Here is a 15735-nt window from a genome sequence, read left to right as displayed (position 1 = left end):
CTGACTCCCCTCACACACGCTTCTGGCTTCCCTTTCTCTAGGGGTGGTCCCTCATCTAACTCAGCCTGTCCCCCAAGTAACACTGCTGGACCAGAAGCAAATCTTGGAATGTGTAGGTGCATGGAGCCTCCCTGTATCCCAATGCTGGTGGGGGAGGGCACTCCTACCTTCCTGCAGCCCCTGCCCCTATCCCACGGTGGGGGGCAGGTGGTGCGCTGCCCCCACTGCTGGGAAGGGGAGGGTTCTGCTGTGTCAGGTGTGGATGACAGAGACTCACTGTCACTTGTATTTATAGTGGTGAGGGAGCAATGGATCATGTGGGGTTGGGGATCAGAGTCCAGACTGTGGGTAAGGGGGGGATGGGGGGAACTAGCTGTGCCTTGGCTCACAGTGAGACCCAATGGGGCCTCTGAAGCTGCTAGGACTGGGCCCAAAGGCAGCCTCGACCCCTCTCCTGGCAGGAGAAGAGTGACACTGAGGGGTAAGGGCGGGAGTGTTCGTCCCTACGCCCTCCCTCAGCTCTTGCAATGTTGCTGCCCCTGCCTTGACACTCTCCAGGTGTCTGTGGGGTAGCGTTCCTCATAGACTGGGCAGACCTGGCACTGGCGCGTGTCTTTTTATTCCCAAACTGCCTCCTCCCCCGAGATGGATGGACAAAGGGAGCCAGGGGTGGCTGGCCCTGCAAGGGGTGAAGCAGTCATCAACTTCATGTTTTGATAAACGATGAACAATAAAAAGAAAAAAAGTGATGCTGTGGGCTTCTCTGCTGGGGCTGGGTGTGGGGGGGTCAGGAACAGCAATTGTCCCACCTCTGGTTGGCCCTGGGCCTGAAGGCTCAGTCCCCATCCACCCTGCTCCCGGGCCTGGGGCCTCAGGAACCCATCCTCCCCCCACCGCCCCAGCTTTCCCTCCCCCCAGGCTGGGGCCTCAGGAACCCCTCCCCCATCAGCCTGGCCTCCCGCTATCATTCTGGCTCTGGCCACCCCTGGGACCCGCCCCGACATCCCGGCTGTGGCCGCTCCGGGGCTGGCAAAGGCCAGAGTCGCTGGCGGGGCGGTGCCTGTCCCCCTCCCCCGTCAGGCTCGGTCCGCTCGGGGAAGGGGGCCGAAGAGGAGGGACGCGGCGCCGCTTCTCGCTGGGGGCCGGTGATGGGCCGGGACTAAGAACCAAAGGGTTCTGGGATCCTGCAATTGTGGCCGGAAGTGGGGGAGCTGCTGAAGTACCGGACCGGAAGTGAGTTGCTGGGGGCGAAGGAGACCCGCGGGGCCCGATGCTGAGTGTGACCCGGAGCAGACAGGGGGCCGGACCGGAAGTGCCGGGGCCGGGTGCGGAGGAGGCTGCTGGGCGCTGAGACCCACTCCCCGGGGCCGGCGCGGTGAGTAACCAGCCGCGGTCTCCGTGGCAACGGCAGCACGTTCCCTCCCCATGGCGCGGTCTCCATAGCAACGGTGGGACGTTCCTGCTCTAGTGGTGCGATCTCCCCGGGACGGCGCCGTGCCCCTGCCGCCCCCCCGCCCCCATCCCCGTGGTGCGATCTCCCCGGGACGGTGCCGTGCCCCCTGCCACCCGCCCCCCCATCCCCGTGGTGCGATCTCCCCGGGACGGCGCCGTGCCCCCTGCCGCTGCCCCCCCATCCCCATGGTGCGATCTCCCCGGGACGGCGCCGTGCCCCTGCCGCCCCCCCGCCCCCATCCCCGTGGTGCGATCTCCCCGGGACGGCGCCGTGCCCCTGCCGCCCCCCCGCCCCCATCCCCGTGGTGCGATCTCCCCGGGACGGCGCCGTGCCCCTGCCGCCCCCCCGCCCCCATCCCCGTGGTGCGATCTCCCCGGGACGGCGCCGTGCCCCTGCCGCCCCCCCGCCCCCATCCCCGTGGTGCGATCTCCCCGGGACGGCGCCGTGCCCCTGCCGCCCCCCCGCCCCCATCCCCGTGGTGCGATCTCCCCGGGACGGCGCCGTGCCCCTGCCGCCCCCCCGCCCCCATCCCCGTGGTGCGATCTCCCCGGGACGGTGCCGTGCCCCTGCCGCCCCCCCGCCCCCATCCCCGTGGTGCGATCTCCCCGGGACGGCGCCGTGTCCCCTGCCGCTGCCCCCCCATCCCCATGGTGCGATCTCCCCGGGACGGCGCCGTGTCCCCTGCCGCTGCCCCCCCATCCCCATGGTGCGATCTCCCCGGGACGGTGCCGTGACCCCTGCCGCCCCCCCGCCCCCATCCCCGTGGTGCGATCTCCCCGGGACGGCGCCGTGCCCCCTGCCGCCTCCCCGCCCCCATCCCCGTGGTGCGATCTTCCCGGGACTGTGCCGTGCCCCCTGCCGCCTCCCCCAATCCCCGTGGTGCGATCTCCCCGGGACTGTGCCGTGCCCCCTGCCATCCCCCCAATCCCCCTGGTGCGATCTCCCCGGGACGGCGCCGTGCCCCCTGCCGCCCCCCCATCCCCCTGGTGCGATCTCCCCGGGATGGCGCCGTGACCCCTGCCACCCGCCCCCCCATCCCTGTGGTGCGATCTCCCCAGGACGGCTCCGTGTTCCCTGCCGCCCCCACCCCATCCCCGTGGTGCGATCTCCCCGGGACTGTGCCGTGTCCCCTGGCGCCCCCCCGCCCCCATCCCCGTGGTGCGATCTCCCCAGGACGGCGCCGTGCCCCCTGCCACCCGCCCCCCCATCCCTGTGGTGTGATCTCCCCGGGACGGCACCGTGTCCCCTGCCCTCCCATCCTCATGGTGCGATCTCCCCAGGATAGTGCCATGTTCCCTGCCCCCAATCCCCATGGTGTGATCTCCACAGGAACTGTCCCATGTCCTACCCACCCCATGCCTGTGACGGGATCTCCCTGGGACGGTTCCACATTCTCCCAGTCCCCGTGGTGTAATCTCCCCGGGGTTGGTGCCGTGTCCCATGTCCAACTGCACATGTCTCCATGGTGCCATCTCCCGGGGACAGTGCCACATCTCCACCTCCCTGTCCCATAGTGCAATCTTCCCAGGGACGGGGCCAAGGCCTCCTGTCCTGGATCCACAGGTCTGGTTCTATGGTCCAAGCTTTGGAACAACCTCTGTGAGGAAACCCCTGCAGCGTGCCAGACCCAACTCTTCTTCCAGGATAAGCCACTTGGTTTCACCACCTCCTAGGCTGGACCTCTGGTCCATCAACACCCTTGCTTCACACTGTGAGCGCCGGTCAGCCAGTGCAACTGGGATGGACCCCCTGCAGGAGGCTTGTACAATCTTAGGGGGCAATGTCCCACCTCAGATATCTGCGGGGGCACTCAGCCAGCATTGTAAAATAGAAGCGTTTGTTAGTCTTGAGCTTAGCACAGAGAACAGAAAGTTACAGCATGGTGCATATTGGCCAGCCCAGAGCCTTATTCTGACCCCTCTTTTGTCCCCATTCAGGAGAGTCTCCAGCTTCCAGCAGCCCACACTTAACAACCCTCCACCTGGCCCCTCCTCAGTCCTCTGTTCCTGTTCCCCCACAGACATGGTTGGCTTCCTGCGGAGGGGAGGGCCATCCCTGGTCCTTAGTTGCTAGGTACCAAATGTCTGGGCAATGGAGTGACCATTGTCTTCTTGGACTCTCCAGGGATATGGGCCCCATGCCCCTGACAGCATCAGTCACACCTGGGTCCCTGCAGAGAGTAAACAACCTTTTCCCAGCACCTACTTAACAATGCAGCATGCAGGGGAAACTGAGGCATGCACACACTATTCATACAAAATATTACAGAAAATTCCCACTCCATCTCACCCCCGTCGACTCTATCCCTGTGGCACGATGTCCCCAAGGACAGTGCCATGTTCCCCACCACCACCCCCATCCACATGGTGCAATCTCCCCAGGGATGGTGCCATGTCCCCCCATCCCTGTGGTGCAGTCTTCCAGGGACAGTGCCATGTTTGCCCCCCATTCCCGTGGTGCAATCTCCCTCATTATGGGGTCACACTCTCCCCATCCCTGGGGATGGTGGCACATCCCCCATCTTCCCCCCCCCGGCATCCCCGGGGTGTGATTTCCCTGGGGATGGTGCCATGTCCCCCTTTCCCCACAGTGGGCACAGTGGTTATGGTGGGGCTGAGATTTACATGGCTCCAAATCCTTATCCACTTCCTGCTGCATTGCCCAGCCTAAACTGAAGGCTCCTGTGAGGGCTGGGGGCCCAGTCATGCCAGGGGCTACCAAGAAACATGGTGAAAGCCCCGCCTTCAGACATTCCCAGTGGTGACAGGTGCAGGAAGTCCAGGGTGGCCGTGGTACAGAGATGGGGACTGCAGTGCGAGAGGTGCGTGTCCATGTGCCCAGCATTTCCTGGATGTGCTCACCATAGCAGTTCGGAGGCGGAGGGTGCTGCAGCAGGACACCCCCATAACCACCACTCCCTCCCCATCTCCCCAGGGGCCAGAGTGGCACCATGAAGGTGAAGCTGAAGAATGTGTTTGTCATTTACTTCCTAGTGTCGGTGATTGGGCTCATGTACGCATTGCTGCAGCTGGGTGAGTGCTGGGCTGAGCGCAACAGCTGTGGTGCTGGGGCTGAACTCAGAGCAGGTTTGTGGGCTCGGCCAGGAGCTGTTCTCGGTCCCCACCAGAGCACAGTGCCAACAGTCACTGGCCCCTGACCGTCCTCTCTCCCCCTAGTGAGACAGCCAGACAGAGAGGGAGCCTATCTGGGTACTAGCCACTGCCCCAGCTCCAGTGGGCGTCTGCATAAAGAGCCAGGAGTTCACTCAGAGGTGTGGGGTCAGGGCTTGGACTGCGGGGAAGAGCACAGCCCCTGTCGCAGGAAACTCGGAGAGTCACAGGAATACTTGAGGCTCAGGGGGTGGATTAGGAGGGAGCATGCTGGTTTGGGAGAAGGGATGGGAGCCTGGTTGTTCCCTGACCAGGGCTGGGTCCAGCTGGGGAATCGTCCCCAGAGGAGATCGGGAGCCACGCAGCTCCCTGTTGAGAATGGATCTGTCTGGGAGCCCCGCTGCTCCCCAGTAGGGAGATAAAGAAGGACTGGGAACACCGTTACTCAGCGGATTTTAAGTCAGGCATGAACACTCTGGGGACCATGCGGTTGGGCCCAGTCTTCCCCTAGGGAGGGGTGGGCTAGCTGCGACCCAGAGGGTCTCCCTTCTCTGACTTGTCTGCCTCCTCCTCTGCCTGGCTCCAGGGCAGCCCTGTGACTGCTCCCAACACCTGAGATCGGCCAGTGACCTCATGCATGGCAAGGACAAGAAGATCTCCCAGCTGCTGAGTGAAGTGAAGCGGCTGCAGGCACGAGGAAGGGGCCCAGAGCTGGAGGGACAGGCACTGCCAATCATCTATGCCATTACACCCACCTATGCCAGGTGGGAGCTCTTGCTGGGGGAGCTGCAGGGGGCTTGGCCATGCTGGGAATAGGCTGGGCTTGGGGAGATGGGGGGCTCTGCTGGGGATGGGAAGAGTCTCCATGTGCTAGGAACAGAAATGACTCCAGTGCTGGATTCAGCAGCCTAAACCCAGCCGCAAGGAGAGCAGGAGCCTGCAGGTAGCAGGTTAGGGCCCTGTGGCTCCCATGGAACCCGCCAGCAGGCTCTGCTGCAGTGTTAGCAGCCAGGGGGCTGAAAGAGGCCCTGCTCCCCCTGGCCAACGCCAATCAGTGTTTATGGAAACACTCCAGTTGCTCCCAAACAGCTGGGGAAGCAACCTCTGCAGAACCTACTAAGCCATTTTGCTCAGGATCTAACTGTCCTGCCTCCTCCCAACCTCACCAGATGAGATCATGAGTGTGGGTTTACACACCTGCAGTTACCGTTGCCTTGCTGGGGTAAGACATGGCTGAGGGGAAGAATATCCCTCCAGCAGATAGAGCTGGTGTTAAACTCATTTGCGCCAGAGGAGCTGAGATTTCTCTAATGCCGAGAACTGGCAACTCCAGAAATGGATATTTCAATCCCCAAGAGGTGCTCCTTGGAACCCGACTGCTTCATCTCCGTTGGGAGGAACAGTCTAACTCCACTGCCTGCTCCCCCTTGCCCACCCCAGTCACCCTTTCCCTGAAGGCTGCTGCATGTCCTGGTTTCTCTCACACCACCACCTTCTCCAGCTGGTGTGCTTCTCTCTGGCTTCTCCCCCTTTATTGTTGCCCCCTCATTCTCCTGACCAAGCTGGTGCATTCCTCTATTGTTTTCCCTTCCCCCCCCAGGCTGAGCTGTTGCCTTTCTCTATTGTTTCCCCCTTCCTCCCCAGCTGGTATATTTCTCTATTGTTTCCCACTCCTCACCAGGCTGAGCAGGTGCATCTCTCTGTTGTTTCTCCTCCCGCAGGTTGGTGCAGAAGGCTGAGCTGGTGCGCATCTCGCAGACCTTTCTGCACGTGAAGAACTTCCACTGGATCGTGGTAGAGGACTCCCCAGTGAAGACCCAGCTGGTGTCGGAGCTGCTGGCCCAGAGCGGCCTGCGCTTCACCCACCTGCACACGGAGACACCCAAGGAGCACAAGCGCAAGGAGAGTGACCCCAACTGGCTGAAGCCCCGTGGTGTGGAGCAGCGTAACCTGGCCCTGCAGTGGCTGCGGGAGAACCGGGAGCTCAGTGAGGAGGGCGTGGTCTACTTTGCCGATGACGACAACACCTACAGCCTGCGCCTCTTCGATGAGGTGGGTGCTGTGCACTTCGGGGGGGAAGGAGTGGGGCACTGCGGAGGTGTGATGTGTGGGGTGACTGGGGAAGTGGGGGTGGCAGGTGTCACAGATCCATGTGATCGGTGCTTCGGGCCCAACTCTGGAACAGTCTCTAGGAGGAACCCCTTCAGTGTGCTGGTCCCGCTAGGGTCTCACCGTGGAGGAAGCATGAGCCACACGGTTTCACTGCCTCCTGAACCTGTTCCTTGGAGCCTCCAGCACTCCTGCTTCACACCATGAGTTTTGTTCACCGAGTCCAACTGAGACACCCCGATGGAGACTGGTACACTCCCCAGGGATTAATGCACCTCGCCAAGCATTTCAGTGACACTCACACAGTGTTAGTTCTCTGGAGCACACCATAGGGAGTCCTTAGGTTAGCACAGAGAACACATGTCAAAGCACAGTCCAATCTGGTTAGCCCAAGGTCCAGCCAAGCTGTACTGAGCCCCTTAGTTCAAGCTCTCTCTGACCTCTGTCTGATCTCCTCTGTCTCCCCACATATCTCTTCAGTCTGGATCTGAGATCAGCCCCCCTGTTGGGAGGCAGGGAAGTCTATAGTTCTCTGGGCCACTTGGTTACCAGGTATCGATGTCCGGGCAATTGGATTTGCCATTGTCTTTTCACAGGCTCTACTTCTAAGGCCCAGACAGTTAGGTGACACCCACACCTCTGTCTCCTAGCCTGCCCCAAGGCCAAACAGTCCTGCCCTGCCCCTCTCCCCATACCACCAGTGGGTAACAATGTAACATATAGGGGAAACTGAGGCGCACACAAGCTTCATTAAAATATTACCAAAAATTCCCACTTTGTCACATCTCTTCCCTCTTTGAGACCAAGCTGAGCAGGGTCACTTAAACCAGTCACCTGGGGAAGTTCGAACCCACAAATGTTATCCAGAGATACTACAGCATCTTCCCCTTCTCCTTGGTAGCTGTCCCACCCGGCACTCTCGAGATTCTTATAGCACCGTTGCCATTCAGTCCAATTTATAGTTTCCAATACGCCGTTCCAAGCACTTTCCCAGCCTTTCTTAGGTCTGGTCTGTTAGATGGCACCAGCAGGGTGCAGCCCCGCGCCCTGTTTTAACCCAAAACCTTGAGTTTAAAACTGGGGTGGGGTCCGGCCACTCCCTTGACCCCCTCATTGGCTGGGGATTGAGGAGGGCAATGAGCCCCTGACCTCCAAGTGTCAGCTTGGCTGCAGCCAGGGGTGTCCTTATCCTAGGTTGGGGAAATGACCTAGGAAATGACCCCTGGATCATTTGGTCTTCGCCCAGTCATATCCCTGGGGCTGTGGTGTCCCAGGGTCTGGTGAGGCAGGCATGCAAGAGGCTCCTGCACATTGGTGTGTCTCAACCCCAGCGCTGTGTGATGCAAGAAGCATCTCTCCCCACTTGGGGTCAGTCTGTTGCCTTTACCCCCAGGACAGTCCTCTCACCCCCTGCTCCTGGTGGGCTGTGATTCAGGCTCTCTTGGTTAAGAGAACGCATGTGGCCAGGGCCATCCTCCGATCAGGTGTCTGTTACCAGAAGCAGCCCCTTCACTGGGGCTTCTCTCCCCCTGGCCAGGGCAAACCTGTTTGGCCATCCCCCTGCCCTGCCTGTGTCTGCCCACACTCAGCTGGGATTTCAGCTGCCACAGGGCTCCACTCTGCCGCTACTTTCCCAGTGAGGGCAGGCTGGGAGCTTGCTCCCTTGGTCACAACATCAGGCACCAGGGAAGTTTCGCCTGAGCCAGTATGACTCACATCTCCCATGTGTAGCTGGCTGTGGCCATTCCCCTGCCCCACTCAGATCTGGCTTTATGGTTACAGACGGAAAGGTGTCCTGAGCTAACAGCCATTCCTTTGTGTTGCAAGCAAGGGGGGAAAACCCTCCTGCTCCCTGCCAGCCAAGCTATTTGCATTTTCACTGACACCTCCAGTCTGAGCCTGTCCGCTCGGGTGGTTCAAATCCTGGGCTGGTACAGAAACGGGCAGAATTTTGTCTTAAGGTGATACAGTCAGTCCCCAAAAGGATGTCAGAGCTGATATCCTGGAGACCAGCCACCCCGAGTCCTCCTGGGTCTGCACAGGAGTCAGAGCTAGACAAAAGGAACCTTAACCCAGCTGACACAGCCTTTCAGCATGTGATGGGTTGTACATGTGCTCTGACAAGGGCTCTCTGTCCCAGAATCTCTCTACCGCAGGAACATCTTCCCAGTAACCAGCACCTTCTGCTCCCACTGGGGATCCCATGAGTCTGAGTCCACCAGAGTACCACAGGACACGTGTACAGTGCCTGGATCAGGAGCCCATCTGTCACCACCCCTGGTGCCCCCGAGGAGTTGGCTGTGTGGCTCCCGCTCAGAGCCTAAGCTACAAGGCGGGCTTCTTGGTTGGGCAGAGTGATGCAGCAAACTCTATTTCATCAAGCCTTGGCCATAGTGCCCACTTCTGTCCTGTTTTCCTACAGATATTACATCTCATGTCTCAGAGGTCCCTTGGAGGAGGTCTGCCCACATGGCTGCTCCCCCACTTTAGGTTTACCCGAGTCCCACTCCTGGGGTGCCTCCACTGATTCCCTTTCCCAGGACCCATGCTTAGCCCAGTCCCCTTTGGGTCTCTCTTCATACCCAGACCTACCATCCACAAACTCATCGGCCAGCTGACCTGTGCTATGCAGGTCCTTCAGTTCCCTGTGCACTAGACACATTTTAAGCTCATGAGGACAGATCTCAGAGTTCCTCCAACCCACCCAGGTTATACCAATCCTCCCGTGTAATGTCCCTGCACTCTTACCCCACTTGTGGAGATATTCTCCCATCAGGGTGGTGGCTTCCATGTAGGTCACACCCTGGGTCTTTTGCGCACCCCGAAACCTCCCTATAAGCCGTAGGTGTCAATTCAAACGTAAGCAGTAGAGCCTTTGTGAACTGTTCATAGTCCCCAGTATCAGCTCCATCCATGTGGCTGAACGTCTCTATAGCTGTGGGCCTGAGTAAGGGATGAGACAGCGGAGCCAGTCTGCAGGGTCAACCTGGTTCAAATCGCAAGCCTTTTCAAAGGCAGCGAGACAGGCATCAATATCCCCGCCCCGTAAATTAGGGCAACAATTTGGTATCTATGATCCCTGCAGAATCAGCATCTTTCCCCATGTGCCCCTCTGCTTCTCCATATCCAGTTCCTGCTTTCGCTCCTTCTGCAGGTTCTTCCTCCTTGCTTCTCCCAGTCAACTGACTGGAGCTGAGTAGGAACAATCTGCTAGCGCCTTCACTCTCAGTGCCAAGTCCCACTACTTCAGATCTATCAGTGGGGAACCAGGTCGCAAAGACCACTGCTGCATGGGGAGCCAGATCTTGAGGCTGCCCTGTTGCTGCCTTTTTCACACTCACACCCTTGGATCTGGAACCTGCTTCTTGGAGCGATCATCCTTCTCCAGCCATGCAATCAGCTGCCCCTTGTTGAGCTTCCCAACGCTTAGCCCTCTTTGCCTGCACACATTTGCATTGCCTGTCTTAGGGAGCTGATTACAGACCATTTAACTATCCTTGTTTACTGCTGCAAGTCACTTATTGCAAAATGCTACCGGTGCATTCAGCATCCCCCCACTAACACCACCTGTCATGGATCCACAAGGTCGGTGATACGGTTTCAGTTTAGGAAGAGTCTCTAGCAGGAACCCCTTCAGTGTGCCAGACCCCCTGGAGGCAGTGTAAGACACATGGCTTCCCTGCCTCGTGAAACTGGACCTCTGGGCCTCCGGCACTCCTGCTTCACCTTGTGAGCTCCATTCAGCGAGTCCAGCTGAGACAGACCCCCAGTGGAGACTAGTACACTCCCCAGGGATTAATGCACCTCCCCAAGCATTGGCAGTGACACTCACACAGTGTTGTCAAAACACTTGGGTTTATTAGTCCTCTGGAACACACCATAGGGAGTCCTTAGGTTAGCACAGAGAACAGACGTTAAAGCACAGTCCAGTCTGGTTAGCCCAGGGCCCAGCCAAGCTGTAGTGAGCTCCTTGGTGCAAGTTCTCACTGACCCTCCATCTGATCTCCTCTGTCAGACTCCAGGTGAGAGCCCTGGCTGCCTCCAGCCACCCACTCTTGCCCCCCCAATCTCCAGTCCTTGGATCTCAACCTGGGGGAACATTGCTCAGCCCCCCCGCCTCCTGTTGAGAGGCGTGGAAGTCTATAGATTTCTGCGAGGTTGATTGCTAGGAAGCAATGTCCAGACAATTGGATTTATCTGGTATTTTTTGAGGTGTCCCACTAGTATGGGGATTGAGACCCAGACAGCAACATCCTCACCTCTGTCTCCTAGCCTGCCCTGAGAGCAAACAGTCTGACATTCCCCCCCAGCCACCACTGGGTAACAATGCACTGTATAGGGGAAACGGAGACACTTACAGGTGTAATAAAAATATTACAAAAAATTCCCACTTTGTCACAGCAGGGCGCTGGAGGCAGGGGGTGGGGTGAGGAGGAAGGGGGGGATGGCAGGGCACTGGAGGCAGAGGGTGGGGTGATGGGGAAGGGGGGGTGGCAGGGCGCTGGAGGCAGGGGGTGGGGCGATGGGGAAGGGAGTGGACGGCAGGGCGCTGGAGGTGGGGTGGGATGACGGGGAATGGGGGGATAGCTGGGCGCTGGAGGCAGGGGATGAGGGGAGCAGGAAGGCATTTGTCTCGCCTCTCCCATGTGGGGGTCTCTTTCTGCTGCTGACACCCCTGTCTCTTCCCCACAGATCCGCTCCACCAAGCGTGTCTCGGTTTGGCCTGTGGGGCTGGTGGGTGGCCTGCGCTTCGAGCGCCCCCTGGTGGAGAAGGGCAGGGTGGTGGGCTTCTACACAGCCTGGAAGCCCAACCGGCCCTTCCCCATGGACATGGCCGGCTTCGCTATTGCTCTGCAGCTGCTGCTGGCCAATCGCGAGGCCCGGTTTGACTTGCTGGCTGAGCGTGGCTACCTGGAGAGCAGCCTGCTGCAGTCACTGGTCTCCATCGAAGAGCTGGAGCCCCGAGCTGACAACTGCACTAAGGTGAGGAGCGGGGCTGGGAGCCAGGACTCCTGGGTTTTATCTGTGTTGTTGGGAGCGCAGTGGGTCGAGTGGGTTAGGGCAGGAGGTCAGGACTCCTGGGTTCCATTCCCGGCTGGGAGTGGGGAATGTGAAATTTTGCCTCTAAGCAGGATGGTCTCAAGTGTCTTCAGTCCTCCAGCTGTGGTGACTGGCTGGGGGTGCTGGTTGGGGGAGGGGCGCAGTCTGGGGGGATCTCTCTGGACCCCACCTCTGTCCTGCACTCTTCCATTGCAGGTTCTGGTCTGGCACACGCGGTCGGAGAAGCCCAAAATGAAGCAGGAGGAGCTGCTGCAGAAGCAGGGCCTGGGCTCTGACCCAAGCATCGAGGTGTGAGTGGCACCTGGAGCCACGGTACAGGGAGGCCTGTTTGGGGAGCTGGCCCAGAACCCAGGACAGGATCAGGGCGGCTGCCAGAGCAATGGACTTGGGGACTGAACGCCCCAGACTGCTTTATTTATTGTGACGTTCAGGGGCCCTGCCCTCAGCCCCCACCCCACTGGCGGAGCAGCCTCTATTCCAGCATCTCCAGTGCTGCTGCTCCCTGCTGAGGGAGCCCCCCCCAGCCCAACAGCCTGAGCTGCTACTGCCTGGAAGTCAGACCCTGCCCCCAGAGAGGCAGCTGCTCCAGGATTTATTCCCATTGAACACCCCCCCGCCCCCCAGGACCTCTTCCCCCTGCCCAGCATCTCAGTGTGCAGATCTAGGGGACCCTAGCCCCGCTGCATGGCGCCTGAGGATGGCAGCTCTGGTCCTGCCCTGCTGGGCAGGGCTCCTAAAGGCAGTGGAGCTGTGAGTGAGTGTGACACTATGTTCCTTCCCACACCCACCCCACTCAGCAATGGGTTGGGATCCCCTCCCCAGCTTCAGGGAGCCCTGTGTGTCCATTTTGTGTGTGTGGCTGTTGCATGAACGTGGTGGCTGTTACAGCAATAAGCATGTTATATCCTCAATAAAGCGCCCATCCCCCACTATCCTGGCTGTCTCTCTGCCCCTCGGCCCGCTGCCCCACATGCCCCTGTGGTTATGCCCAGCAGGCAGGGTCAGAGCTGCCCAGGCATAGAGGACAGTGCAGGGGCCAGGCTGAGCCTGGGTGGAGTCTCTCCCAGGGGCAGGTCCTGCCCTTATGGCACGGGGCTCCTGTAACCTTGTGCTCCCCATGAGGAGACCACAGCCCCTTGGCCCCCAATGGGGCAAACTCTTGGAGGGTGGGGCTCTCCATGCCAGGCCAAGGGAGGGGTTCTGCCCCCCATCACATGAAGAGCTGCTCCATGTCCCTCCCATAGAGCAGCCCCAGCCCAGGGCAGGCCAGGGCCTCAGCAACAGGCTCGGCTGGCTCTGTGTTGGCCCAGGGGGGGCACCCCGCATGAGGGGCAGGGAGAGCGCCAGGTCCCAGTATCCGCGCCTGCCCACCCCAGTCGTCCTGCTGCCGATGGATCTTCATGTGGGCGTTTCGGCTCTTGATCTTGTAGAATGTCCTGGGGACAGAATGGCGGGGAGGGGTTAGTGCGTCATCGGCGGGGGCCCTTCAGCCTCTGAGCTGCTTCTCCCCCAGCAAGCAAGAGGCCTGGGGGGCACTCCCACTTGGAGCCTGCCCCCCGCCCCCCTCACTCTGGTGGGAGCGGAGCCCAAAGAGTTAAAGACACTTACTTGCCGCAACGTTTGCAGGGGAAGCTGGAGCCAGGGGGCGAGTCCTGAGGCAGCTCCGGGGTAGGTGGGGGCTGAGAGAGAGAGACAGGGTGGACATCACGGACCTCATCACAGACTCCCGTCCCCTCCTCCCTCCCCCCCACCCACCCAGAAGGGACTACAGACATGGCTGCTTCCTTGTCTGGGCAGGGGCTCCCCCCATCCCTGTCCCTGAGGTCTCACATACCTGCCCGGGGCCGGCCCTGCCCCCGATGGCGCCCGTCTCTGACCCGGCACCACTTCGTTTGTGACTGCGCCGCAGCCGGCTCTTGTGCAGGTAATAGAACTCCACGCACTGGGCCAGTCGCTTGGAGGGCACCTGGGGAGCAGGGAGAACTCGGTCAGCCAGCATCCCCAGCCCTGCGGGGAGAGGCCAGGCCTGGGGTGGCCAGGAGTCCCTCCCCCTGCAGCCAGTGCTCCCACCCTGCTCCTACAGCGCCCTCTGCTGGGAGAGGCCAGGCCTGGGGTAGCCAGGAGTCCTTCCCCCTGCAGCCAGCACTCCTGTCCCGCTCCCTACAGCGCCCCCTGCTGGGAGAGGCCAGGCCTGGGGTGGCCAGGAGTCCCTCCCCCTGCAGCCAGTGCTCCCACCCTGCTCCTACAGCGCCCCCTGCTGGGAGAGGCCAGGCCTGGGGTAGCCAGGAGTCCCTCCCCCTGCAGCCAGTGCTCCCACCCTGCTCCTACAGCGCCCCCTGCTGGGAGAGGCCAGGCCTGGGGTAGCCAGGAGTCCCTCCCCCTACAGCCAGTGCTCCCACCCTGCTCATACAGCGCCCCCTGCTGGGAGAGGCCAGGCCTGGGGTAGCCAGGAGTCCCTCCCCCTGCAGCCAGTGCTCCCACCCTGCTCCTACAGCGCCCCCTGCTGGGAGAGGCCAGGCCTGGGGTGGCCAGGAGTCCGTCCCCCTGCAGCCAGTGCTCCTGTCCCACTCCCTACAGCGCCCCCTGCTGGGAGAGGCCAGGCCTGGGGTGGCCAGGAGTCCCTCCCCCTACAGCCAGTGCTCCTGTCCCACTCCCTACAGCGCCCCCTGCTGGGAGAGGCCAGGCCTGGGGTAGCCAGGAGTCCCTCCCCCTACAGCCAGTGCTCCCACCCTGCTCCTACAGTGCCCCCTGCTGGGAGAGGCCAGGCCTGGGGTAGCCAGGAGTCCCTCCCCCTGCAGCCAGTGCTCCCACCCTGCTCCTACAGCGCCCCCTGCTGGGAGAGGCCAGGCCTGGGGTGGCCAGGAGTCCCTCCCCCTGCAGCCCGCGCTCCCACCCGGCTCCTTCAGCGCCCCCTGCTGGGAGAGGCCAGGCCTGGGTTGGCCAGGAGTCCGTCCCCCTGCAGCCAGCACTCCTGTCCGGCTCCCTACATCGCCCCCTGCTGGGAGAGGCCAGGGCAGGAGTAGCCGGGTGTCCATTTCCCCCGCCAAGCTGGGACTATGAAGTTGGTTGGAAGTGAGGCGGGGAAGGGGGCTGGTGCTGCTCTCACCGCACGTTGAATCTGGGCAAAGTCCTTCCTATGCAGGGCAAAGGCTTTGGAGAAGAGGCGTCGCTCATGGGTGCTCCACATGTCACTGCCTGGGGGAGGGAGAGGGATCTGAGACAGGGAGTCCTGCCCCACCCCCCTCATAGCTCTTCCACACCCTCCTTTCTTCCCCATCCCACCCCGCTCATAGACTCTGCCCCACCCAATGTTCCTGCCCCCCCCCGTCCCTGCTTCTCACAGCCCCAGGGGCTGGAACTGGGGGTGCTGCTGCACCCCCTGGCTTGAAGTGGTTTCCATCATATACAGGGTTTAGTGTTTGCTTCAATGGCTCTCAGCACCCCCACTATACAAATTTTTCCACTTCCACCCTGCCCCTTCACAGCCCCACACCAGCCTCCTGTCCCCCACAGCCGTACCCCCTACAGCCCTGCCCCCAACCTCCTGTTCCCCACAGCCCTACCCTCTCACACTGCCACAACTCCCAATCCTGCCCCCACTCCCCTTCCATCCTGTCCAGCTGCTGCTACCCCTGTTCCCTTTCTTTCCCCAGCACTGCCCGCACTGGCCCCCAGACTCTTCTAGCTACCCTGGCCATGCCACTTGCCCACACCTCTCCCCCCTTTACCTGTGTAATGGTAACTGGCCAGAGGGTGACATTTGGGCCACACTGGGGTTCGCAGCAACAGAGTCTCCAAGGCAACCTGAAGGGGGAGTAAAGCTGAGACAGGGGAGCTACCCTTTCCCTCCCCAGGGGGCTCCCCTGCCAGAACCATCCTGGCCTTGGGTCAGACACTGCTACTTACCAAGGCCCAGGCCATGGGGTGGGGGGTTCTCTTACCATGACATTCCCGCCAGCCTGGCACAGGCAGTGCAGCGCCAGCTCCTGATTGGTGCCACCC

General features: G+C 61.1%; 2 protein-coding genes across 7 annotated transcripts; one reads left to right on the top strand and one right to left on the bottom strand.

The window, feature by feature from the left end:
- The first annotated feature begins 1298 nt into the window (after positions 1-1298).
- B3GAT3 (beta-1,3-glucuronyltransferase 3) lies at positions 1299-12665 on the top strand. 6 transcript variants are annotated; one of them, XM_073352113.1, is made up of 6 exons: positions 1299-1375; positions 4447-4485; positions 5150-5327; positions 6285-6615; positions 11365-11655; positions 11929-12665. In XM_073352113.1, the coding sequence occupies exons 2-6, from the start codon at positions 4464-4466 to the stop codon at positions 12025-12027; spliced, it is 921 nt and encodes a 306-aa protein (XP_073208214.1). In that variant the 5' UTR covers positions 1299-1375; positions 4447-4463; the 3' UTR covers positions 12028-12665. The 6 variants fall into 6 exon arrangements, with proteins under 6 accessions (XP_073208214.1, XP_073208212.1, XP_073208208.1 ...); XM_073352111.1 differs by having other exon boundaries at positions 4447-4539; XM_073352107.1 differs by having other exon boundaries at positions 1307-1375; positions 4388-4539.
- Positions 12394-14782, bottom strand: LOC140914407 (zinc finger protein 541-like). Its single transcript, XM_073352114.1, has 4 exons — positions 14721-14782; positions 13568-13699; positions 13342-13412; positions 12394-13169 (listed from the first exon to the last, which is right to left on the bottom strand). Exons 1-4 carry the CDS (start codon positions 14766-14768, stop codon positions 12944-12946), a joined length of 477 nt encoding a protein of 158 aa, XP_073208215.1. The 5' UTR covers positions 14769-14782; the 3' UTR covers positions 12394-12943.
- Between the last annotated feature and the right edge of the window lie 953 nt (positions 14783-15735).

Source organism: Lepidochelys kempii, chromosome 7, assembly GCF_965140265.1.
Source record: "Lepidochelys kempii isolate rLepKem1 chromosome 7, rLepKem1.hap2, whole genome shotgun sequence".
NCBI classification, from domain to species: domain Eukaryota; kingdom Metazoa; phylum Chordata; order Testudines; family Cheloniidae; genus Lepidochelys; species Lepidochelys kempii.
This window is presented reverse-complemented; position numbering and strand designations above follow the sequence as displayed.

Bases quoted from the DNA above. Each gene is read 5' to 3' on its own strand.
- B3GAT3 (XM_073352107.1), top strand. From the start codon at position 4,404: ATGAAGGTGAAGCTGAAGAATGTGTTTGTCATTTACTTCCTAGTGTCG. The intron at 5,328-6,284 runs GTGGGAGCTCTT...CTCCTCCCGCAG, and splicing joins ATTACACCCACCTATGCCAG to GTTGGTGCAGAAGGCTGAGC. The intron at 6,616-11,364 runs GTGGGTGCTGTG...TCTTCCCCACAG, and splicing joins GCCTGCGCCTCTTCGATGAG to ATCCGCTCCACCAAGCGTGT.
- LOC140914407 (XM_073352114.1), bottom strand. From the start codon at position 14,768: ATGGACACCCGGCTACTCCTGCCCTGGCCTCTCCCAGCAGGGGGCGAT. The intron at 13,700-14,720 runs GTAGGGAGCCGG...CCTGCTCCCCAG, and splicing joins CTCTCCCAGCAGGGGGCGAT to GTGCCCTCCAAGCGACTGGC. The intron at 13,170-13,341 runs GTAAGTGTCTTT...TTCTGTCCCCAG, and splicing joins CCCTGCAAACGTTGCGGCAA to GACATTCTACAAGATCAAGA.